The sequence below is a fragment of the Seriola aureovittata genome, chromosome 14 (genome assembly GCF_021018895.1).
Source record: "Seriola aureovittata isolate HTS-2021-v1 ecotype China chromosome 14, ASM2101889v1, whole genome shotgun sequence".
Classification (NCBI taxonomy): Eukaryota; Metazoa; Chordata; class Actinopteri; order Carangiformes; family Carangidae; genus Seriola; species Seriola aureovittata.
In genome coordinates, this window is record NC_079377.1 from 16,374,190 (window position 1) to 16,399,488 (window position 25,299).

The following is a 25,299-nucleotide window of genomic DNA, read 5'->3' on the forward strand; positions in this document are numbered from 1 at the left end:
TAGAAATGAGTCAACAGTGAACTGAATACGTCCAAATAAACTGTCTCATAACAGCAGCATCACATTTAATGCATAAATACTTCATCAACAATGCAATAAGTCAAATGACAGAAAGTTAATCAACTAATATTTTAGGGAACTGATTAATTCTTCAATAATTTGCTACAATATTACATTTATCAGTGATTGTCAGGTGAATAAACTATTACATATTTTAACTGCTGATAACCTGAGTCATTTGAATCAAATATTGAACATGGCCAATATCTAACATTATGAGCATTTTTATTAAAAACATACATTATTCAGCCGACTGTATGAAGAGGAAAAACCTGCATGGAGACAGATCAAAAGGGAAAATTTAACATACTGTAAATTATAAAGAAAAACAGTACCCTTAAAGAAAACTGCTTGATAAATGGCAAAAATATCCCATCTGCTTTGTGTGACTATAAAACGATCACCGTGTCTACCTATATTTACAAGCACTTAATAGTGCAGCAGCATATCCCCAAGATAAATAGCTGGAGGTATAAGGCATTGATCATCGCCGTGCTTCATTCACCATTCATATCAGCATAACCACTTGGTCATATGTGGTGACAAGAGTGAAATATACCTCAATGTTTTTACTGTTTTAGTTGAGTAACTGTGTAATTTATCATCGGGAAAGTGTAAACTTACTGTACTCTACTGTGATTTTTAAAGCTACCCTATTTTGGCTGGGTTTCGCAAAGGGGAGAAACAATAAACTGAATATTCAGCACCTTCAGTGCTGTACCGCATCTAGACGTTTATTTACAGTTTTGCCTTTACTCTCTGTTCTTTTGTCTACATCCAGGTCTGCGTATTCCAAGAAGATGTATGTGGTTTTGGGAATAGCATCTTTGGAAAGTATTGGTTTCAGTAAGAACTGAAAAGAGTAAAAGTGGGTTGAAACAGCTGTATTTTTATTTTATCTCTAAACATATATATATATTTCTTTGCTGCGTCAGTTGGAGAACTGCAGGAGCTGCTCTGAGCCTCTGACTCCATTAATAACTTGTGCAGTGGGGACCTATTATGCAAGTCCTGAAACCTGAGAGCCAGTCACCTGTTCTGCTACCTGAGCCCGGGCCTTAGGGACAGAGGAGGAGAGAAGAAGAAGGTTAGACAGCATCACCGAGCTGTCTAGCCAGGGGCGCTCAACTCATATGGACGAGGCCTAGGGTTCTGCTGGAAGCTCCAGAGTTTCCCTGGTGGGTGTTTTTTCTTTTTCTTTTTTCTTTTAACCAGCATAACTAAACCAGAGGCGCGTGTAGAGAATGATTTTACTGTAAGTGAGAAAAATCAAGATCCACTGAACTGTGTCCAGCAGAGCATGGAAAGACACAGTCTCGCCCTCTCTTTCATTTGCAGAGCGTATTCAGGTCTTAGCTCTCAGACGGCAAACGTAAGCTCACAGGCTCATTTGTATAAACATATTGACTCAGTTGATGCTCCTAGCTCCTTGATCCCCTGTCAGCTGAGGGGAGGTTTCCCCTGGGGCTTGAGAAAAGACCACAGAGCAGTCTCGGCTACCTGGTGACTGCACGGATCTGTGATACTTCTGGCTGAGTGCAGGAGAGCTCACACTGTGGCCTCAGCTGAAACAAGTGGATATATCTGTTCTAAAGGGAGGTGCAACAGTTGATATCTTGGGCTGGACACTCTGCTTTTTGAGGTAAGAAGGCTCCATAATATGTATGATAGAGGCTGAACAGCAGATTTCGGAATTACGCTAGGACAAAAACTGCTGCATATATGCCAAAGATGTATAAAAATCCCAGTTATGAACATTATGTTCACAGCACTTGCACATGTAGCTGTACTAGATAGTTAATGTGTACAACATTCATAGTTTGTTCCCGCTGTTTTAGGTGAAGAAAAGTGTTGAATATCTACAAATCACTCTTTAGGCCACTGGTTTGTTTTCCCACTGTGAATTCAAACAGATTACGCCCCATGTGACCACATTCCAGTGACTCACAGTCAGGACTATTAGAGAATGCTTGACTCAGTCTGACGAACTGCTCTAATACAGAAACCAGTACTTAACTGCTGCAGCTCATTGCTAGGAGCATGCACTCTATGTAGCTCGTACGTTATCCTAATAATCTATGATTCACTCAACAATAGCATATGTGTGTTCTGAAGGTAATTTACCCTTCATCAAGAGCATATTTGAAAATGAAACATAGAGGTAAATATTCCTCGTACGAGAGGTAATTTCAAGATTATTAGGCGGCTTTTTCTTTTCAGTAAAAATTGGTTGAATGGTGGGGTGAAAAGGCCTGGGTGCAGAGAGATGACAGGCATTGTGTGCATAAAGTAAAGGGCCAGGATAATAAGACCAGTCTGTGGCAAAAAATAACCTCTGCTAACACCAGCACGTATATGACACATCTGAATACCAGCATTTTGTCCAAGAGCTCCCTCACCGAGCCTCATCTGAACACTGGCTGTGCTGATGGGTTTATCTCTGGGATACCTACAGCTCTGCACAGCCTGTCTGCTTCCTAACCAGCTGTACGTCCTGTGGCCTCCCTCTCTGTTCCTGGCACTGTCAGGACCAAAAAGGTTTACTCACTCACTGGCTTCCATGCATGAAACAATAAGCATACGGTCACATCAGCCAAGTACAAACCCTGTTCGCTCTCCGTGTGCTGTCACTCTGTCTGTCTCTCACAAACACACACTCTGTTTCTATTCTTCTCACTCTGCATATTTTTTCTCTGTATCTCACAGACCTGTTGGCTGGAGGTGCATAAGGTTTAGTTTTAAAGGATAAAGCTGCCTGTATTTCATATATTTCTCACCGCTCCAATTACAGTATCAAAACAAACAATGTGTCTGCCTCTAAGCCCATTTGTTCCTTCCACAAATCTTTAAACAAACAGCCACAAATAAACACATTCATTTGAAAAAAGTTAGGTAATTTCCAAGAACACCTGGGCAAAGTACTTTCTGGCGAATGGTACTCAGACAGTTGTAGATAGAGTATTTGTTGCGGACTGTTTTCTAGAAGGTGCGCAAGTAGGCTAGCAAGTATTTACGGAAGCACGTTTGTTGTAATGAACGTGGGCACTGTAATCTGCCTTAAGTTGAAAGACTCTTGTTGCCCTCGTTTTCCATTGTTTCATTGCTCATTCAAGTTCAATTTTGTTTAATTCCCTGTTTTAAGCCATATGTCCTTCGGGGTCTCCGGTCATAGTCCCTTTCTCTCGCACAAACAAACTCTTTTGTAGAGTGCAGCATAATAAAAAAAATGCTGTTGTTCCTCCAATTACACTTGGTGCCTGGGCAAAAATAAATCAAAGGAAAAATGGGGTGAAACTGTGAATGTGTAAATTTCTCTTTCAGTGTTGTTATTCAAGCCTGCATTCCCGTCCCATGTGACTCACCTCAAAGTGGAACACACAGGGTAAACATAATTACTTTTCTTGTATTATATGCACTGTACCGTTCACGCAAACATCTTAACAGGCCGACAGCATGATTTCAATTTGCAGGGCCTCACTGTGACATTGTATAACATACAATGAATGCTCTGCATGCTTGACAAGTTTATTTAAAGAGCAAATTATGCCACCATTTGTTATAATCTCAGTTTTATTGACTGTAATAGCTACATGGGGCTTTGTACCAGCTGAATTGAGAGCAGTACATTTGGTGTATCGTGATTAAAAAACTGAATTATACTGAGTGGTGAATAAAATGAATCGATAAGCCCCATCCTCTGCCTTCTGAAACAATAAGCGTAAATGTTTAAGCTATTGTTTGGTGTTAAGGAATTATCCAAAATGTGCCAGGCAAGCAATGCAGATAACCACGTTAGGAGAGTCATCATCAGCTGAGCTGAGGAGCAGAAAGCCAGAGAGAGAAAATTTCTTCTTTTGGAAGCTGATAGGTGGGAACGAACATGGCTCTAAGCATAGAACAAACGATGGGATGATAAAGTGGAGTGAATAATGCGATATTGAAGTGTTAGCAGAAAGACTATTTTCACTGACAAGATAGCTGTACTTTTGTGATGAGTAGGTAAGTTTGATAATTGTGTTTCAAGTTGAGGAGTATGCCTTTGAAGTGGACTTCCTTTTTATGTCATGTATGGTGTATGTGGAGCCTTGTTAAAATCAGAAGCTGCAGTGCTCTGATGCACAATATATTACTTTTTCTTTTGGGATCAGACAGATGAAAAAGTAGAAGACAGCTGGTCGATGTCAGTGGTTTCCACAGTTGGAGATTCCCAAGCCTATCGACACCTAACATCAATGAGGTAAACAGCTCTGGGCGTACTTATCTGTTTACCCAAGGTCTTATGACCTGGAAAGTTACTAAATAGTGTTTCTGCAAATACTGTGTGGATACACTTCTGCACTCTGTGAGCAGTTCCTGTTTACTTCTGCTATTTTGTACTTGAAAATGTAAATGGTTTTGCCTAAAGGAAGAAGTTATATAATGAATAAAAAAATCGAATTTTTACATTTTTTCATAATGCTTGTTGAACAAAACGCATTTTAAAATGATTATTATTATGGTTATTTGAACCGGGAAAATCTGTTTCACTACCATCAACAAAAACAAAAACATTTTTACATAAAAATAACTGCATGTCTGTATGTAATGTAACAAAATACTGTTTGTTCCATAATTATATGATATCTGATCTCAGAACTAATTGGGTAATGTGTGCAGATGTCCTTTATTCTAGTTTACAATAACATTTAAACAAGAGACAAAATTACTCATTAAGGCCAATTATATTTGTGTGAAACTCTCCTGATATTTGGGTCTCTGGAAAGTGAGCCAACACAAGCGCTTGTTTGGGGAAGATGTTTTATTGTTTGCCCTTCAAACAGGGAGGAAAGAAAAATGCTAACCAGCAAGGTATCCTGTGAATAAAAGCAGCTGGAAAGTAGGTATAATTGAAGTATCAAAACATGTTGGACTTTGAACTATTACCAAAAAAGGAATAGAGCGGAGACTGGTAGTTTTCAAAAGATAAATCTGAATTGTTCATTTTAAATGTCATGGATAATTTGTCCCCAAGTGCTGCCCATCAAGTTACACATTGTCATGGCAACAGCAACAGATGAGGAAACAAGTCGAGCAAGAGAGCAGATAATACGTCCTTCCAGTCACATCACATCGGTTTATATCTTTGTATTTGTAGTCATTCTTGGTTTCATTTGAGTTATAGAATCTTTCAGTTTGCAAAGGAGTCAGCCACACACTGATATGATGAAGATTTTTCTTTTGTCCTTTTTTTTTTTCCTTTTCTTTTCATAGGCTTCAAGTGAGGATATTACTGCTTCACTGCACAGGAATGTCCTGTCATGGGGTGTGTGGCGGGGGCAAGAGGAGAAGGACAACGTGTCTCTTAGAGCAATAATACAGTCCGCCTACTCTCAGACTGCAGATAGTGGACTTTCCAATCTGTCCAGGACTGCAAGTGTCCCAGATGTGTTGGGAAGGAGTCCAAAGACCATCACAATTGCAGCCCGGAAGGTTTTTCCATCACTTTCCACCTGCAAGGAGCCTGTGTATCCATCGACTCCAGCGGGACCTGTGAAGGTGTCAATTTCACCAAAACTACCACAAACATTTGGGAGGAGACTCTCATACATAGCCACGAGCACAATGAGAGTCTCAAGATCCCAACCGGACATGTGCAAACAGACTCCTACCATTGTGACACCAAATGAGTTCAGACAGGCCCACTCAGCAGCTGATGGACTGGCAGAGGGAGATCCAGGAAAGAGGAATGTACAACTTTCAAAACACAGACTGAGCTACACAGAGGGCGACAGAAAGCGAGACTTGATAGGTGGCTCAGTAATGTACCACTCTTGTATCCATCATGAGGTGCCTCTGAGGTCCACCAGCTCGGTTGTGTTTTTGGACAAGTCACTTTCCATTTCCCTCGTGGAACTAGATGGAGGAAGAGCAGGTCAACCCACTTTGTACAGGTCCACCTTGTCTGCTCGCCTTGGTGTCGCATCCTGCTGCAGATCCTCTACAGACAGCAAACCAGCCAAAACAAATGAGGGTTACGGGAGACACAGAGCAGCCATGTTGGGCGGAAACAAACGCAATGGCCGAGAGAGTGGTTTGGGTCACTGCGGAGGCTCTCTATCAAAGCAGCAGGGCCGCGAGGTCGAGCAAATGGCACCCGCTCATGGTATTAACAACAAGGCCGATGATTTAGACACACAGCACCACGGCTCTACTTTGGGATTATTGTCATTCAGAGGGCCAAGCCCCTCAAACACAAAGGCCGGCAGGCAGAAGGGGAATGCAGATGAGGCAGCCTTCCCTTCCGAGAGCAATTTCAGGCACAGGCAGCGCACTTTCAATATTGGCCCAGGTATGAATTTCATCACCTTGCTTCAGAGTGAAAATCTAAAGTACCCACGCCAATTGATGTGTATATTCCTTTCAGTTGCTCGTATATTCTAAAGTTATTGAAGATAAGATCACGTTTCCGAGGCGTCACAGCCAGCTGAATGTGGTGCCAGGGTGGTCTTAGAGGGTGGAAACTCTCATTTTCTTTCACTCTGCCTCCCATCTTTTTTTGATTTATACCTCATGCATAGCTAATGGACCCACACCCACCCACCACACTTCTACTGTAAATTCACAATGTTTAGACTAAATCCCAACTGGTACATGCACACACTCAGTTCAGCTGCAGATTTAAATAAAGAACAAACACTTTCATTTACCCTCCTCTGACTTCCAACTCTTCTATATAAAATCTGAAGTTAGCAAATGTGACTGCATATATTAACAATGGGTTGCAACTCTAAAGATAGACTGCATTTGCATGATTTTGAAGAATCCTTCTCAAGATCTCCTGGTACATAAGTTAGAATACGATCAAGGTTATAGCTGTATTAAGAAATATAATGTGGTTAATGCCACTGAGGAGATTCCTAATTGTTGGTGACAGACTCTTCGGGGTGTATAAACAACATACTAGTCTCAAAGCAACACACCAAGATTTTTGCATGTTACACTGCATTTTTGGTCTTCTGGAGGTAACTACTTTGTTCACTTGTGCCATCTTAAAAGAATACTCTCATATTTTTTCTCTTTTTTTTTGTCTTCCTTTTCTTACTGAGCATTAGATCCCACTCATGTCTATGCAATAAATAGAAAGCTACAACTAGCAGCTGGTTATCTAATCTTAGCTTAGAATAAAAACTAGAAGCAAGAAGTGGGAAACAGCTTGTCTGGCTCTGTGCAAAGATAACAAAATCCACCTAAAGCACCTCTAAAGCTCTCAAAGTAACCAGTGTCATTTCACTGTCACTGCACACATCAAGGAAATAGTCCGGCTGTAGCCCCGTTTCCCCTTTTACAATCAGCTAACAGGTGCAAATCAGCGAATTTTCCGAAAATGTGAAACAATTTCTTTAATTTTAAGGCACAGTGCGGTGGCAAGGGCAAGCTGAATAAATATTGATATTGCAGTGAGCCATAAGACTCACATGCATAATATACAGCATAGCTACTGGACTTTGCATGCAGTGAGAAGGCCTGTACTGTACTGTCAGTGGATGTCACAGCCAAGAGGACTCAAAACCTGTAATCTAAAATGTCACTGCCTGAAGCAGAATTCAGAGTCTTACCTGCCTTCTTCACATGAAACCTGGGCTGTTGTGAGAAAAACAACAACACTTTTTAAATATTAATCAACTCTCTCCACTCATTACGACATTTATTTTCTGCACCGTCCCACAGCTTTTTTTTTTTTTTGGTTCATTTCATTTAGTGATACCTAAAGGGTAAGACATATCATGCAGAAATAACTTGACTGACAGTTTTACCTTTTTTTGCATGTACCTCCCAGAGCATGTGATGATGCTACATGCCACATGGTCATGGCACGGTGTTTAACGGACATATTCCGTAAAAGGTAGAGGAATGGGGTTACAGGTGCAGGGTGGATGCACCGTCATCTATTACATTATTTATTGGCCCCACTCATGTTCCCTCCGGGGTTTTTTTTACTTTCTATGAGTTGTGGGAGATAGTGTGTGTGTGCGTGTGTGTGTGTGTGTTAGGGTCAGTTTGAGGCCAGTTCATTTTCCTGTTTCTCCAGATCATAAAAGCTTAGATATAAACTCAAGAATGTGAAAATTGTAACTATAACTCAGTCTGAGTGTGGATGAATACAGTTATCTAGAAAACATCTACTGTTTGTCTTTTAGAGAAAACCAAACAGTAACAAAGTACAGAAGAAACTGCGAAATCGGCTTCAAATTATTCATTCCAGTGAAAGTTCCCGTTTGAAAATGATCTTGCTCTTTGAAATCCAAACTACTTTTTTTTTTTCTTTTGGAATGATGGGTATTGCAAAATTGAATTACACATAGTCCTTTCTCTTCTCTCTCTGTCTCTTAAGTGGACTCCAGTACATGGAGCAAGAAGACAGTGCCTGAAAACACAGAAGAAAAACAGGAACATGGCTGTTCCACAGAACCTTTGGATAAAACCTGTTCCTATCATTCACGAGCGAAGGCCGACTGTGTGGAAGGAACACCCGAAACTCTCAGCCTCAAAGTAGGAGCCGCATTTCTGTACAGTTTTAAAAAAAAAAATTGCTTGTCTTTTAAGAAATATACTGCTCAATATGAACAAATACTGTAAAGTGCCCCAAAATAAGCCTGACTTTGAATATGCAGGATTATTAGTATCCTTGGAAATATCAATTTGGCAAAAAAAAAAGAGAAGTCTCAGCCAAGGTTCACTCACTGAAAGTTTTAGGTAGCTTTTAGGCACATCTCATAGCATTCATCAGTGGATGGAGTCTGCTCGGTTGTCATGGAGATAGTGTAGGTGTTATCACCTAACCCGAGTATAAATTGGGTCACAAGAAACAGGTGGGGAATTCATTCAAGGATGACCACAATCTTCATGACAACTGAGCAAACCTTTTTTTCCCCCATCTTTTCAGAACAGTTTTATACTATTTAACGCTAGAATAGAAAATCACAAAAACAAGTTGTTCATTTTTCCTATTGATAACATTACCATTAATGTTATCAATAGGTTCAAGTTTCTGGTGACGAATTGATTTCACAATTTCTACTTGTTCCACTGCTGCTGATCTGTCAAAGTCTAGTAATATGAAATAATCAGTGCAGCAACTGAATGCAAATAAAACAAATAGTGAGCCAAGACTGGCAACATAAAGGTCATTAAAGGAGTCAAGAAAGACAGTGAACAGCTGTTTTATACACAGTGCAACCACACAGGGTTTATGATCAGATGTGGAAAAGAGCAGCGTATGTGCCATATGGAACCTTTAAAACCTTAGGGATGATATGTTAGACTATTTCAATCATGGTTTCCCACACAGAGAATCTTAATGTGTTCACTGTTGGAATAGAGATTATCACAACAGCAGTGTCATCTCTCGAGGGGTGATTTTTTCACTCGGAGAGATTTTTTTTTGCCTTAGTTAGTGTTTGACACAGCCTCTGCCAATCAGAGGGGGAATTAAAAAAAATCTTTAATAATTACAGGATTTCCTCTGTGTTTTCTTTTCCTTTTCCTTTTTTATTTTATTCTAGTTTTTCTTTCTATCTTGTTAGTTTCACAAGTTTTCTGTCAGCGTGAGGGGTAAAGAACCAGTGAGGTTTCTGGGGCTTTCTAAAGGATTCAGATTCCCCTTGTGGGTAAAGCTCTCTTACCTTTATCCCCACTAAAGCTGAGCATGGTATTACCATGTTGCCTACACCTCCTAGCTATTACAAGGCTGTGAAAAGGATTCTCCAAGGTTAAGGAATAGATTAAGGATATTTTCAGAATAGATTCTAACCCAGTGGAGATTTTTTTTCTCTTTCCTCTGGATTAGAGACTATGAGTTATACTGTATTCTTCCCACCAACAAGCAGCTTACTGTATTTATCCGTCTCCCTACCCCAGGAGGCTTTGGAGCTCTTCAGGCCAGACTTCATCAGCCGATCTCAGGGTCGGGTGAGGAGGTTGGAGCAGAGGGCCAGGAGAAGGAGAGCGCTGCAGGACTCCAATCCGGACCTAGTGCAGGGCCTCAGGGAGGATCGGGGCAAACAAAAGGGGAACTGCACCACACCAGATCCACTTAGCGGTAAGTACAGCTCAATAACTCTGAAACCTGGAAAAGCAGTAGTAAGCCATTGAGTGGAATATGTCACTCCTTCGTCAGAGGTCAATGAATCAAAAGGTTTCGGTCTTGCTGTCAGACCACAATAATTACAGTAACACAAAAATAACTGTAGATCACATGATATAAAGTCCTGGAATTTGTGGAAGTGGTGAAGGGTGATCAACCCTGATGACAACAGGATTCGAATCACAGCCTGGCACTTTGACATCAGACAGTCTCCGAGGAGTCACTCCGAAACAAGCCCTCAACTTTCACATCACTATTTTTACAATATTTCCCATTTGTTGTTACGTGACTTCTGTAAAAACCCAACTGAAGCCAAACGAACAGATATCAAAACCCTTAATTGTTGAAGAAGTTCATCCACTGAGTGTAGCTTACTGGAGACAAGCAGCCATTTAGATTTAGAAGGAACTTTGTCTCAAATAATTCACTCTAACCTCAGCAACCTTAGCTTACTCTGGGGAGGGAGGGAGGGGTGATTTTAGATATTATTCCCCATATAGTGTAGTGGTTTTTATCCAACTTTGCTCTCTGCTGGCCGTTCTCGAGTACTGCAGATCAGTTAAAGCATGTTTTTCCCTAAAGCTCTTCATGCAGGACACACACACACACAAGTTGAGACCAGTGCGCTTAGAATATAATGACCCTTCCCTATATCAGCTGTATAAAGTAAAAAAAATGCAACCAAATACATTTATACATAATGTCATAGCAGAAAAAAAGAAAAGATCATGAAAATGAATTCATAAGATTAGATCAAGCATAAAACAGAGGCATGCCTAAATGAAGAAAATGGGACCCAGACATGATGTAAAGTGCAGCATACTGATCATGCAAACATGTTTAAATGCTAAATGTCTTGTCTAAACCAGCATTTATCAAAAATGGCACAAAAAAATGCCTGTAATTCTGTGGCTGTCACTAAAAATGTAGTAAACAACCAAGTAATATAATAATACTGTCCTCCTGCATCACCAGGTATCTAACTTAGTGTTTTTCAGAAATGTCGTGACATTGTTTGATATTCATAAAGGTGTAGTTTATGATTTCTGTGCAGAAAGTGCTGATATATGCTCAGTCAGAGTCTTGTTTATCTTCGTCTCATACTGAAGCTGCCAGACTAACAAACTCTGACAAGGCTTTGTTCAGCTGAAGTGAGCACACACCACGTCCAACATTTCTCTCAGCAGCTTTAACTCAACTGTTTGATTCTCCACCGTGCACTTTAGGAGAATATGACATTTTGAAAAGCTACACAGGGGATTTGATAGATTCTGGTTATACATGTATGTGCGTTATATGTGTATGTTCTTCACATATTCATCATAGCAGATTGTTTATAGCAATTTGTCTTTGCAGTCTAAGTCCAACTGTCCTGGATACCTGACTGCTCAACCCTTTCGTAAAATATTAATAAAGAAGGGAGGCCTAACACCTCAGGTAATCAAAGCACTCCAACTAAACCTTGGAAGGTCATGGAGAAGTCGTGGAATTAGGAACCTTGAAAAGCTCACACTGGTCTCTGACTGACGTCTGAAGTCTAATTATGAACAAAGAGTTCTGGTGCTGTTGACCTAAGAGCAGCGGTCAGGCAACTCACTTCAGTTTGTGGGAGACAGAATAGTCAGACTTCACAGGACTGGATATGTTTATGTGTGGCATATATGTGTGCTTGAAATGCTTCCATGTGTGTGTGCTTGTGTACACACACATGGACACATATCACATGTGTTTTATATATAGCACGTGTGCTAATAATCAAGTGCCGAACTGTCTGAAAAAGAGATCACACACAGGCGTCGTGTTGATTTACATATTCAAGATTCATTTACATTTTAATTCTTTGTTATTCCAATGTGTTTGCGTGTGTGTGTTTGTGTGTGTGTCTGTGCGTGTGTGTGTGTGTCCTAGATAACCTTTTCAAGCCTAGAGAGAGGTCTATATCAGGCAGAGAGATGCAGCTGAGGTCCAGACGGTGAGTTCTCCAGACCAAACCCACGTCACATGATGTCACTCTGTCTCTCCTCGCTCTTTGTTTTTTTGGGGGGTTTTTTGTTTGTTTTTTTTTTATTCAGCACAATCCATCAAGCTTGTCATATCTGCCATGCATGCAGGTTTGTGCACAAACACGATGAACATGCACACACCCACATACTGTATGAATACAATAGATGTTTGATGCCCAATCGCTCGACAGGACATTTGAGCTACCCTCTGTATACCTTATCTCTTTATTTTCTCTCTTTCCTTATCTGGAAAGGCACACCTGATCAGACGATGGCTGCTCATTGTAATTTTTTTCAAAAGCGACACTATCTGACTTGGAGGATCTCTTAACAAATTGGCTGTAGTTGTGGGAGTGAAAAAGGAGTCTGTGTGAGACCTGTTTATCAGTGGATCCAGGTTTTTGCCGGCTGTGGTCCCACTAGATAATACCTTGTCTCTAGTATGCCAATCCGTTGGCATAGCTCAGCCACCCTCAGACTTCTGATACCGTATTCCCCTGCCCTGTTTGAATTTGCCTTTTTTTGTGTCTGTAGGATTTACAGCAAGCTGCCAGAGGTGACAAAGAAAAAGGAGGAGGAGAAAAAGAGGGCTATATCACAAACCAACAGATTGCGAGCAGAGGTCTTCAAAAAGGTTTTTTTTTTTTTTACGTTCAAAATGTTGTTTACTGTACATGAAAACTGTTAACGTCAAATGTAGTTCAATAGAATTAATAAAACAGACGAACGTGCACCAAAAGAATACGTGATGAGGAGAGTTTTTGGAGGTGAAGATGTCTGTCACTGTGGCCTTGTCACACTCATTTGTCACCCAGGAGGTGGGCAGTGTGTAGGTACAACAGTTTATTTTCTTTTTACTTACTTCTCAGTGAAAAGTTATATTACAGTTAGAGTTTACACAGCACACAGACAGTAAGACTACACACTGTTCACTGAACTAAGCTGAGCACAGTCATCTTATAACTGTGGGTGAGGATGAGAGATGTTCACAGTGGGTGTTTACACGGTATACTTTACAGCAACAATATTTTATTGTATCTCTGTATACACATTTTAGTGTTTTTTGAAGATCATTTATAGACAACATCAGTGCAAACTACAAGAGAAAAACAAATATCCACATTTATATACCTAAACACAACAGCAATATTTTTTCACAGTGACAGGTGAATATGTTGATTATTTTTTATTGCTATTGACGATGTCCTTAGTACTTGTAATTAAAGCTAGACAGCATTCTTATTATGAACAAATGAAGCATGAAAGTCATATAAGCATCGTTCACAAGGATAAAATGAAACGTGGTTTGATTGTTGTCCAGCAGAGGTCACTGTTTGACTGCCAAAACTGCAGACTCTGTCATTTATAACACTGGACTATCAAGATCTGCATTCAACATTGGGCTCTATTCACCTTCCTTAAAATCTATATGAAATGTGTTATTTTTCAATGTCTGGTGTTTTATTCAAAACCAGATCAGAAAACATGAAGCTTCTTATGACTCATGCCACAACTAAACCTTTACTCCATCACTACTGAGCCCATTTCACTCCCTATATCACTGTGTAATTTTGGCTTTCAGCAAGGTAGAAACCAAAGCTCCCACAGTAATGACTCATATTACTTAGGCTATTTAGGCCCCTGCTGCCATAATACATAGAGTCTGTTTTAACAGGCAGCATTCACGTCCTCCAACAGTGAAAAATGAATGATATATTTAGGACATGCAGTGTCAGACAGATCCATTCAGCTTCACTTGTGGGTGAGCCTTCATTCACTCTCCCATTATAACCTAACCACAACAATGAATTTGCTGTCAGTCAGGTGACATGTGACAAATGTGAAGAGATGTTTCCAATGTCTTACAGATAATTACACAGTCATGGGAGCTTCAAACAGCGTGTGTGTGTGAGAGAGAGGGAGTGTATGTGTGTGTGAGAGTTTTTACCAAGATGTTTTTCAAGATGATGTAAAGCTGATTGGCCTCTCTCTCTCTCTCGTTTGCCAGTGTTTAGGTAAACTGGGACATCATGATAAATTTATCTTATGCAAAATGCTTTGAACAGAACATCAGGGTTGTATGGTTTACTGACACAGCCAGCAACTACAGAGCATAATATTGTGTCAAATGGCTCTGCAAGAGAATATTTTATTTCTTGGGGGAAATGGAGCAGGCAGAACTGTTAAGATGCCAGCGTGACCTTGAGACCTCTCAAACGAAGCTATTAGCCGGGCTCAACCACAGTGAGATTGGGCAGAAAAGGGAGTGTGTCGCTCCCAGATAAACACTGAGTTGTGTGTGGTTTAGGGGTCTCATTTTTTGTCAGAAAGTGTCCAGCATACACACATAGAGAAGTGGAGCCCAGAAAAGACTCACAGTAGGGTGCGATAGCGCAGGATAGAGGGTGGGTGGTTTTGAATGCTGGCTGAAATGAGATTCCAGCTGTTGGGTAGTCTTGTGAGAGGAGGGTGATTGCATAGCAGGGTGCTTGGTCAGATAACAAGTTAGAATTATTCCCCCTACCTGGGCTTTACCACCTCAGGGGTGAGGCTGGTGGAAATGAAAGCCAGTTTAGCAGCGGGAGTCGCTCCTGTGTGATGCAGAGCTGCTCTTAATAGATTGGAGGAAGGGAGGTCTGAGTGTAGATAGATGTGTTTTTGATCTGACAAGTTATCAATACCATTGTTGTTTCTCTTGTTTCGCAGAGGCTTCTGGATCAGATCCTGCAAAGATAAACGAAAGAAACCGAAAGGCAGAAGGGGATCACTTGCTATTATATCAACCCCTTCTCCTCCATTGACAGTATATTAAAAGTGACTTTGTATTTAATGCAGTTGCTGTAATTATCTATGCAAAATCTTTGTTATGCTTGTTATATGTATTCATATTAATAAGACTCTCTTTCTGTTAAATTACCTCTTCCATCTTTGCCCTTTGCAGCCTGATCGCTTTATTGCAAAAGAATGCAACAAAAGATGGGAAAAAATGAGATTTTGCTGAACAAGCTTTTGTAAACAGCAAAGAATCAATATAGTGGTGATAAATCACATCTCACCACTTTCTAATAAGGTACCCTTTACAAAGCGTTTATGAGTTTAAACTAAGGGCTTTATTTATTTATTTATTATCATTAACAACTCAATAACGTGTGTAACTGCAGACTTGATGCTGATTGAAATGTGATACTCACAAGTATCTATAAATGGATTACCAAATTCATAACTGCATTCACAACCCGGCAACCCAAATGTTGAATGATCAATAAAGCATTAGTAAATTATGTTTTAACCATTAATAAAGCTGTTAGTTAGAGCTAATAAGCCCTTTATAACACATGTCTTATGAGAGAGCTTGTGTCTACTCATGCCACAATGGCAGATAATGACAAAACAAGCAATGTTCTTGACCAACATTATGCTATAAAAGTATTCTATAGATGAAAATTGTGTATGATGTTCAGGGCGTATGCTGTAGAGTTAATTAAATGTTGTGTGCAGACATTGACAAAGACCAGCCTCGTCACCTACAAACGATATACTCATAATTAAAAAATGAGAAGGGTTTGACAGCGGAAATATTAAAGCAATGAAATTTCAATCTGTCTTCCCTGCTCACATTAACACCCAGTGATTAAATGCAATACAGATTTATCATATATTTCTTTCCTAATGGTTTGATTCCTTATCTGTAATATCATCTTCGTCTAATGCATGTCAAGTATCTCGAAATGAAACAAGAGAATTCCAAGGACATTCAGTGTTGACGCAGTGTCATTTTCCAGGAAATTGAGTCTCTGTGCTTTGTGCAAAGCACCTTGATTCTGTCATTGGTACAGTACTGTAAAGGAGAGAGGCAAGAGAAGGGAGAACCATGTTTCGTCATTGGCCTCACATCTGCCTCGAGGCCTCTGGAACCTCCCATCCGGAACAGTAGAATTCCAAGCTAATCGAACTCAGGAGACACGCAGCGCCTGTGAAAGGGGCCTTTGTCGCAGAGCTCCAAACCAGAGATGACATTGTAATAAGAGAGAAGACTTCTGAGCACAGCTTGGGACCACAGTCCACATATAGCCTGTAAAGGTGACTGACATCTCTGTGGCATTTAAGTGGAGCCTGCTGGGATGAGGAGAGAACAGGGGAAGGGCATGTGCCGCAGGTCTGTATAAATACACACTGTATAAATACATACTGTTGTGGCAGACTTTTGGTGAGTGGATTGCTCTGGAGTAAACACTGACAGTGCTTTAAACCCTGAATAAAATTATGTATTAATTGTTGAATAAAGGATGAGTTTTATCCTGCCGCTGTATTTCATTTTCTACTAAGATGAAAGTGATTGACAATGTACTCCAAACTTGTGCCATCCAGTATGATGGTGCAACATACAGTATATACTGTGGCAAAAAAGTATATACATATATATGTTATGTACTGACTTCACTGATGCCTATGTTACCAGCATGACTATTTAAAAGAGTAATCCACATGGGAGAGCTGCTGTCCTGCCATGTAGGCTGGTTCCACACGGTGAGCACAGACTGACAGGCAGATGTATTCGAGGAGAGGGGCTTCTGTCAGTCAGCCTCTGTCTCTCTGAGGCATCATGTGTCTGTATGTCACATTGCTATCTCCGCATAATGTGGACTATGTGCTCTGAGGCCCCACTGACTGGCTTCCCAATGGCCTTGACAGAGTTAGATGCCCGGAGGGCAAGGCTGATATGTCTGTCTTAGAAAGCAGAGCAGTGGCTGAGCTCACGAGGCTAATTGTGTAAACCCAAGCAGGGCCACTGGTTATAAGTGTTTAGTCATTAGTCATTTCACTGGCACACATTTTATCTGAACATCTAGCCTCAAGACTAGCATCGGCCTTGTGTTCTAGGATTTTCACTGTAACATTAAGACAAATAGACTTCCCAGTTAAAATCTACTATATTCACTGTGTGTGGGCCTTGAATTTGGCATTACAGACGAATCTGTGGGTGAGCAACAGGCACAGACAAAACAGAATTATTCAACAGTTACAAGTGAACAACAGAAAACAGAGGTTTTTCAGGGCGTATATTTTAGTAAAACTCTTCAGAGACAAAAAGAAAATACACAGGTACAATATGACACTGGGATTTTAAGGACATAACTCACTCAAAGTCAGCTCTGGCAAAGTAATGCATTTTTTTTTCATTTTCTTGCAGTTTGTAGCCTCAGTGGAGATGTAGAGTGAACTCACGCCTGCGCAAAGACATCTGTGACTCTTTTGCCTGCAGCGTACACACACTAAAAAAGATTAGACTAAACCAGACCAGGTACCCTGTGCAAAACGCAGATGGGGCCTGGGTGATGACAGTTCGTCCATGTATATGTGTGTGTATGTGTGTGTTTGTGTCTGGAGACAAATAGAGAGAGAAAAAGGAGAATGATCCCAGGGGTGTTTCAAAATGAGGGGTGACTCACCATTTTGATATCTGAGTACATTTTCTAATAAATAATATTCATACTGGAACTGAATAATGAAGTGTTTTTATTTCATCTTAACATTACTCAAAACAAATGCATGTTGTGAAGACAAGCAAAGTGAAAAATACAGCTTAATTTCAAATCTTAGCTCAAAGTTTTCTCAGAGAAATCTCTTGCAGGAACTTGCAATTCAACAGGTGAAAAGGTTAATATTCTCTTTTAAATGTCAGTTTGTAATCCCATCAGCATACATGCACAGATTTCATTCCACAAAACTAATCACAGTGTTTCATAATATATTTTTGCTCAAATTTACACCCCAAGCAATGCCATACTCAAACTAAGGCCCTGCCCTTTTCACAGCTTTTTTAAATTTTTTATCTCGGTTGGTTGTGCTTCTGAGGCTCATCCACCATAGTTTAGAAAGAGGGACACAGGGGACTGAAATAAGAGAAGATCAAAGTTCTCATCTACTGTATGATACATTTGATTTTTTATTTGACAAATGACATTTAATCATTTGCTATTTAGAGAAAATGTTTGGTTTCCAGCTGGACCACAAGGACAGACCACATGGCTGAGTGAATGATGTAGTTATACCATTGGTCATCCAAATGCTGTATGACTGAGTGACAAGGCATTGGCCGGCTGCTAGTGTTGGAGTTTCCCTATTGGTTGTTACTTTTCTAAAATGATTTTGTGTAAACAAGTAGTATTACAGTTTTACAGACTTTTCAGACCCCGTTTTCCAAAAACTGGTGGTGCCACGTTTATTAAATGTCTCAATGGAGGTGATTAGGACCGAATTTACAAAATGTGAAATCGAGGAGACATTGACACAAAATGTGACCCTTTTGCTTTATTAACAAAAATAGTGCGAATTACAATATTAGTTAATGGAATAAAATAAAAAATAATACAAATTAAATTATTTATATATAAACGCCAAGTGGTGTTTATTGATGTGTGGTGGCGTTCATGGACCAGGTGGTGGCGCCATACCGTAATTAAAGGTGGCGATTAGAATGGCGTTTACAATACTTTAAAAATGCGGCGAAATTGAGACGAAATGTGACCCTTTTGTCTCGGACGACATCTTTGATTCTGGGGGCATATTTTATTCACCCATCCGCATTACGGGAATAAAATGCAAAGCTGTCGGTTCAGGCGGAGTCTGAGACAGCTACGGACATATCTAGCGACTTTTTGGACAAACCAAACTTTCCATAGAGGACAGTCGCCATTTTACTACATGAGCAAGGTTAGACCGGTTAGACTTCCCCTGGCTGTGCTAACAGGCCTTTGTGCTGACTGCACTGCAGCTGACATTAACGAGCTTCTAACTTTATCTCTGAGTTATCATTTTACAAGTGAATATAGCCGAAACCACAGCACAGCCGTTGACGTTAACTTATGTCTGTGGAGGGTTTGTCAGACCTTGTTACAGTTAAAAAATCAGGATTTTAGCAGTGCAAGGAAATGGCTTGGAAGTTAAAATTTTGCCTTAATGGGACGGTCAATATTTTATATTTGCTCAATTGCCTGACATCAGAAAATGAAAACCATGTAACTGAGAACAGCTTTATCGGGAATTCGGCTGTATTAAAACACAGTATGTAAGCAAGGGCAGGAGCAGAGCAGCAAACGGATAATTAAAGGACTGAAACCGGCTGGCATTACGCATACAGCTTGAACGCAAACTGGATTGGGGTGTAGTTGTCCGACTCTAGGACCCAGCGGACCCTGAAGCGCACATGGCAAAGTGTGGCTGCTCTGGTACTAGAGGGGATGGTAAGTCCGCTTCACTACTCCCCAACACCCTCTCATTCTGTCTTTTCTACAGCTCCCTGCCATACCCCTCACATGAGCAACACACCCACACACAAACATTTAGTCAACACACGCATTTGTACGATTTTCCCCAGACCGTTGCCCGCCAGAGGTCTGGTGTTGTGAGGAAAAGTTTTTGACAGCTTCTTCCTCGGAGTGACAACCTGCCGCATCTCGTTGGAGTCTTGTGGTGAAGCCTTTTTTTTTCTTTCTTTCTTTCTTTCTTTCTTTTTTTTTTTTTTTTTTTAAGTCATCCCTCACCAGACTACTGTGAAGTGCTTTGATCTGTATCTAAATCTCGTCACCTGTGAGAAGTGTCTGGTCCTGCTGCATTACTAACGCAGTCTGACCGGAGCGTTTCCCCACACCGAGAGCCCCATCATGAGAACCTGGAGGCGGCGGAGGAACTTTGCCTTTCTGATCCTCGCTCTCCGCTTCTGGTGCCTGTCCACGGCGACAGGAAATGCTGACAACACGGTTTACAACATACAAGGCGGTAAGTAAGACCAGACATTACTGTTTAACATTTCTGTCATTAATCACTTGGCTTATTTTCATGTAATGCTGCAGATGTGAAAGCATAATATTGTATACTGAACATGATTTTTAGATGGTTTTGTCTGGATTTCATCCATGTTTCATCAGGATACATACAGTGTGAGTAGCTCTTTGCTTACAGTAGGGTTACCTTGCAGTTTATAGATATTTCAATGAGTTAAAGGACTAATATTCCTAATTTTCATAGATGGGACACATATGGTCTCACACATTTTTTTTTTTTTTACATTGCTATCATCTTATAGCTCTTTTCAATGTCATGCTGTGCATTTCACACTTGAGGCAGCCAGAAGGGAAATTGAGTTTGCTTTTTTAGATCCATCTTTCTGCTCAGATGGAACAATAAAGGGAAGTCTGGCTGTTGTCAGAATGGACAGATGAGTTTAACATCCAGCAGGATACAGCTTTATCTTTAGTTTGTAAACATGAAACCAAACAGGATGTTATTTTTGTTCAGCTGCTAAATTTAATCTGCTGAATGAATAAACCAATGATAAGCGGGTATTGTGTGTATGGGACAGAGCACGTGCCAGTGTACAAATGTTTGTTTGTGTGTTAATTTGTGTGTGTGGATGTGAGAATAGTAGCAAGATAGCCCTGCAAAGATAAAGGCAGAAAACAAAATACATCTTTACAGATTCACACAAGTCAGGCTCCAGTAAGCTCCAGATATTACAAAGATAAAAAAACAGCTCTAAATAAATGATCTCTTAATCTCAAGTGATTCAAATACATACAGTGCCTCTGTGAAGTGTACTTCTGAAACAACACTGCATGTCATCATCACATTTAGAGGGAACCATAGGTCCTGGTCCTGGACCTCACAGGTCCTGAGAAGAGGAGAATTCATTGTAGCCAACAAAAGTTAAATGCAGTGCAGGACCACCCTTTTTTCTTCTTTTTTTAATGCCTATACTGTTTGTTACAGATTTGGTGCTAACAAATATGAAGCTTAAGGGTGCATCATTATTAGTCCCCCACACATTCTAGCAAATCTTCCCTACAAATTACCCATGCTGGCAGAGGGGTGGAAAGATGCAGTCCAGGAGATGTTTACAGCACGCATCATCTAAATGTGTGGTCATTAAAGCTCTCACTCAGAGGGTTAGCTGATGTATGAATGCAGGGAGTAAAAATAGTGTTAAGGCGTAGTGTGAGTATTGAAATAGGGCAGTATGTACCAGCTCTTTGATGTCAGCAGGATATTGACTTCAGCCTCTCTCTGAAATTTTTGTCATAGCCTACCTCCACCTTCATGGAGACCACACTACAGTGTGTTCATTATGGTATAGTTGAGAGCCAGTGTTCAGGGATATTGACTGAAGGTAGTGAGTGTAAAACAAACATTTTTTTCCACTTCAGAAATTCTATAGTTATTTTGTTAATGATGGTGAGGTAGAAAGATAGGAATACAGATATGGAAAATTGTAGATAGGAAAGATAGATAGGAAAAATTGTTCCAGGCATATTCATTTGAACTGCATTTATGATCTAGCTTGCACGCTAACTGTAGCACATACAGGTGGATTGGTATAACATGTCATTCAGAAATGGAGTTAAAAAAAAAAAAGAGTACTATATGCAGGGATCCTAACTTGATTCTCCTCCCAAGAAAATGTCAGCATCAGTAATTTCAGCAAATGTCCAAAACAACATATATTTACATTAAAGTGACAAATTCTCCAATGGTTGGTGGAATTATGACTCTCTCTCCATGGGTAGCACAGGAGGAAATAGTGTGACACTGGTATAGAGCCGGTGTAGAGGTGTGCATGATTTAGATGGGTTAACAAAATGTTGGACTTTGACACAAGAGACTGCTGTTTTCTTCCAGTTTCCTCCCGTCCTTTTTAAGTTATTTTTAAACCCAAACCATGAATTATCCCTAACCCTAACCAAGTTGTTTTTGTGTCTGAACCTCACCAAACCTTAACCATAGTGATGTCAGATCAAGACACTGTGATTTGTTACAGTGGAGGAGGAGGCACTGTCAAAAGGTTTTCATCCTGCAGACATCAGTCATTCTGATTTCAAATCATATTTGTCGTTTAATTCGAAGGACTTGTTACCTGATTTTGAAGTAACAAATTATATAGTAGAAAGATAAATATACACATATGCAGAACAGAGTATCAGGTATTGCCAGGGAGTTATAGGCAGCCTAGAGTGTATGTTGAGTGTAAAGTGGTAGGTATCCATTTGGCAAAGACAGCCTGGCTTAACGGTGTCCTAAATCTGGCATGACTGGTTGCCTCACTATAGCCAGATTTGTGGTGCGTGCCCTGCCAGAATCAACCAAACTTGGGCCGATGCCATGAGGGGACACTTGCCCAAAGTTAGCATGAGCGCTGCTAACTGAGCCCAAATCAGCCCAAGTCTGCACCCTCAAAAACTCCAAATCTGGCAGCCATATATGGACCAGAGCCGACTGACAGTCCTCCAGTGCCAGCATACCTCTGAGTGTGCCAACACTCAGCTGCAATTGGTTACCTGGATAGAGTTCAAAATTTGTGTTGTGTTAGCAGTTACTGAAGTAAGTGATGCATCAGATAATAAGGACTTTCTCTGGAGGGATTTTTGGTAGTGTCATGTTGCGTATATTCTGGCCTTGAAGCCAGTAATATTGACTTCTGTGTGTTTCTCCAAGAAAAAATTCAACAAGTGAAAGCACTGTAAAAGTTAGCAGGTAGTTTTCATTGAGGGAATGAAATTCTCATCATAGACTATTAAATGCACTTCATCCCAAAACGCATAGTCAGTTGAGTACTGCAGAGGAAAATAAGGCCATTTAGAGAGTCCATGGCGTTGTAGCACCAATGTGTGCCATAATAATTCAATAATTCCCTCTGTCATGGTCTGACTCCCATTGCCTGAAACTCAAAAGAGAATGTCCCTGACACCTATTCTCTTATTTTAAAGAATCAAAAAGAATATTTGAAATTATCAAACTATTGACTGACACCGTCTTGACTATTTGAGTAGTAACACATTTTTTGGTTAAAGCCGAGAGAACTGCTTCTGTAAATATGTTGTTGTAATTAAATTTTGCAAAAATAGTCGAACCAATCTACAAAGTTGAAGTCAGGTGATCAGTAGCTGGCCATATGCTCATTAGGGTTCAAAAAATGTTTATATTTATGACTGGACTATTGACTGAATTTGAGAAAAACATTTGTGAATTCTTAAATGAAGTTTTATCACCCTTCACGGCTCGATTGCCTTCTGAACTTTAAGAGCAAAAATAACCAAAGTCCCGTAAGAGCAAGAATCAAGCAGGCTGTGTTTACAAATCTTTGATGAATCGGTCTGTCTGAGGCTCTCTGTCTCTGCCTGTCTTTCTTTGTCTCTCCTCTGCATATCAACTGCTTTTCTAGGGGTTTCAGAGGAAACACAATAAATAATTAGAGACAGAAGCAAATGACCTGGATTAGATTTGAGGATATCGGCCGGTCAGACCACAGCATCAGACGGAATTAATTAGAAAGATTAGAATGTCTGTGCTGTCTAAACAAACTGGCGGAGAGGAGAATAAACCTGCCCTCAGCCCCCTGAAGAACACACACACACACACATACACACAAAGTCCCGTTGGTCTCTGAGGAGCATCACCCACCTTTCAGCACAGTTTCCTGAGATGCAACTCACACCCATCCTCCAGTCTGTGGTGAAATGCGGAGGTATGGCTGGGTTAAAACAACCCTTTTCTGCTTTTAGCGATCAACTTCACCCTGGTCTGTCTTTCATACCCTTGGGGCGGTTGTCGCTTGACATTTTGAGGACAGGCTGGCATTGATTTGTTGGGAATGAGGGAACGACAGACACAGTTAGAAACTTCTCCCTCTGTTGAGCATCATTGGTCATTATAGCCATCAGTGTGATTTAGCTCCCCCCTGCTCACCACGGGCTACTCTGCCCGAGGATGACGGGATCACAGATATGATAGATAAGCCGATGTTATGAGCAGGCAACATAACGCACACAAACCAGCTGCATGCACAGCTCAGAGATCCATACTGCTGTGTGATAATCTGAGAGACTAACACATTGAGTAATGCCCTGGGCAGTTCCAGATGATCATAGGTGAGAAAGGGAAGACGAGGGAGAGGGGAAAAGAAAGAATGTATGTGAGACATGTATTGTAAAACTGGAGAAAGAGCTGCAGACCACCACTTGCAGAGTCATGTCAGACAGCAGTCAGTCATGGGTGTGATAGATGACAGTGGGTGCACCCCCCTCCCCAATCTGCTTTATCCTTCAGAGAACCAAAAGGGACACAGAGACAGGTGCGAAGGCAGTCACCTACCTCTCTCATCCATTTACCACAGTGATTGAATATGTCATACTTCCTGTGAAGTGCAGATATTTTTGTGGGACAGACAATTTTCTCTGAAATGAAGAAAAAATATTACTTTTTTTGTGGCGCGAATGGAGGAAGAATGGAATGATAAATAGATGTAGAGTACGAAAGGAACAGGGAGTCTCTACTGTCGCAACTTATCAGTGAAGAGCAAGCTGTTGATATTTATGCTAGAATGCAGAATGGTGGCAGATATTGGATTTGCTAGAGGTGCACACATGCAGTCGTCAGTTCTCAAATTTAAATTGAATGAGAGGCTATAGAGGTGTAGCAGAAGAAATGGGGAAAACAGCTCGTGAACATATGAATTCTTTAAAGCAGTGGTTGGTTGTTTGCTTTTCTTTGAGAGAGCACTCTTCTCAAGTTATATTAGGATTTGCTTGGATGAGAGTAAGGACAGAACAAGAAACTGGACTGATGCAACAACATGATTGGGGGTTTGAGACTTATGCAGCTGTACAGCAGGCTGAAGCACCAGGTCATCCTGCATTGATAATTTCACAACAGAGAGGTCATAACGCCTCTGTCATTGTATTTACTGTGAGACATTGTTGATTGGCTTCCGGCACTGCTCTTAAACCATCATCCTTTATGGCCTATGGAAACTTTTGATGGAGGAATAGAAGCTGTTTTGAAGCTACATTATGTGAAGTGAACACCTTTTTGTAAAGAAAAACCTGTGAGGCAGAGGCTTGTTGTGCTTTGCCAACAGCAATTTGGGACCTCTTGATCCCTTTATGTATTTGTGAGTGTGTGTGCATGAATGTATGTTATGGAGGTGCACATACTTGAATTTCCTTGCTTTCATCTTTTGTAAAATAGTGACAAACACAAAATGTGCTGATGTTTTTGGTTTCTGTATAGATTAAATTCATAGTGAATGAATATATTATACCTATTACAATACTAAATTTG

General features: G+C 40.5%; 2 protein-coding genes across 5 annotated transcripts in view; both read left to right on the top strand.

Annotated features, from left to right (window-relative positions):
• The first annotated feature begins 1,151 nt into the window (after positions 1-1,151).
• Positions 1,152-16,487, top strand: LOC130180998 (uncharacterized). Of its 3 annotated transcripts, none has more exons than XM_056394715.1 (9): positions 1,152-1,238; positions 3,382-3,442; positions 4,209-4,297; positions 5,311-6,388; positions 8,432-8,589; positions 9,958-10,138; positions 12,092-12,155; positions 12,721-12,820; positions 14,893-16,487. In XM_056394715.1, the coding sequence occupies exons 4-9, from the start codon at positions 5,662-5,664 to the stop codon at positions 14,920-14,922; spliced, it is 1,260 nt and encodes a 419-aa protein (XP_056250690.1). In that variant the 5' UTR covers positions 1,152-1,238; positions 3,382-3,442; positions 4,209-4,297; positions 5,311-5,661; the 3' UTR covers positions 14,923-16,487. The 3 variants fall into 3 exon arrangements, with proteins under 3 accessions (XP_056250690.1, XP_056250689.1, XP_056250691.1); XM_056394714.1 differs by having other exon boundaries at positions 1,162-1,702; XM_056394716.1 differs by having other exon boundaries at positions 1,162-1,702; positions 4,213-4,297.
• Positions 16,488-19,427: 2,940 nt separating this feature from the next.
• The window catches only part of adam12b (ADAM metallopeptidase domain 12b), a 76,204-nt gene continuing 70,332 nt past the window's right edge, over positions 19,428-25,299 (top strand). For both annotated transcript variants that reach the window (XM_056396173.1, XM_056396174.1), the window contains exon 1: positions 19,428-19,965. In XM_056396173.1, coding sequence (XP_056252148.1) covers positions 19,851-19,965 — 115 coding nt within the window. In that variant the 5' untranslated portion in view covers positions 19,428-19,850. The remainder of the gene's footprint in view (positions 19,966-25,299) is intronic.

What these genes read in the sequence shown, in the direction of transcription:
- LOC130180998 (XM_056394715.1), top strand. Translation starts at nt 5,662, where the DNA reads ATGAGAGTCTCAAGATCCCAACCGGACATGTGCAAACAGACTCCTACC. An exon ending in CCGAAACTCTCAGCCTCAAA is followed by an intron (nt 8,590 to 9,957) that starts GTAGGAGCCGCA and finishes TCCCTACCCCAG; the next exon opens with GAGGCTTTGGAGCTCTTCAG. An exon ending in CACACCAGATCCACTTAGCG is followed by an intron (nt 10,139 to 12,091) that starts GTAAGTACAGCT and finishes TGTGTGTCCTAG; the next exon opens with ATAACCTTTTCAAGCCTAGA.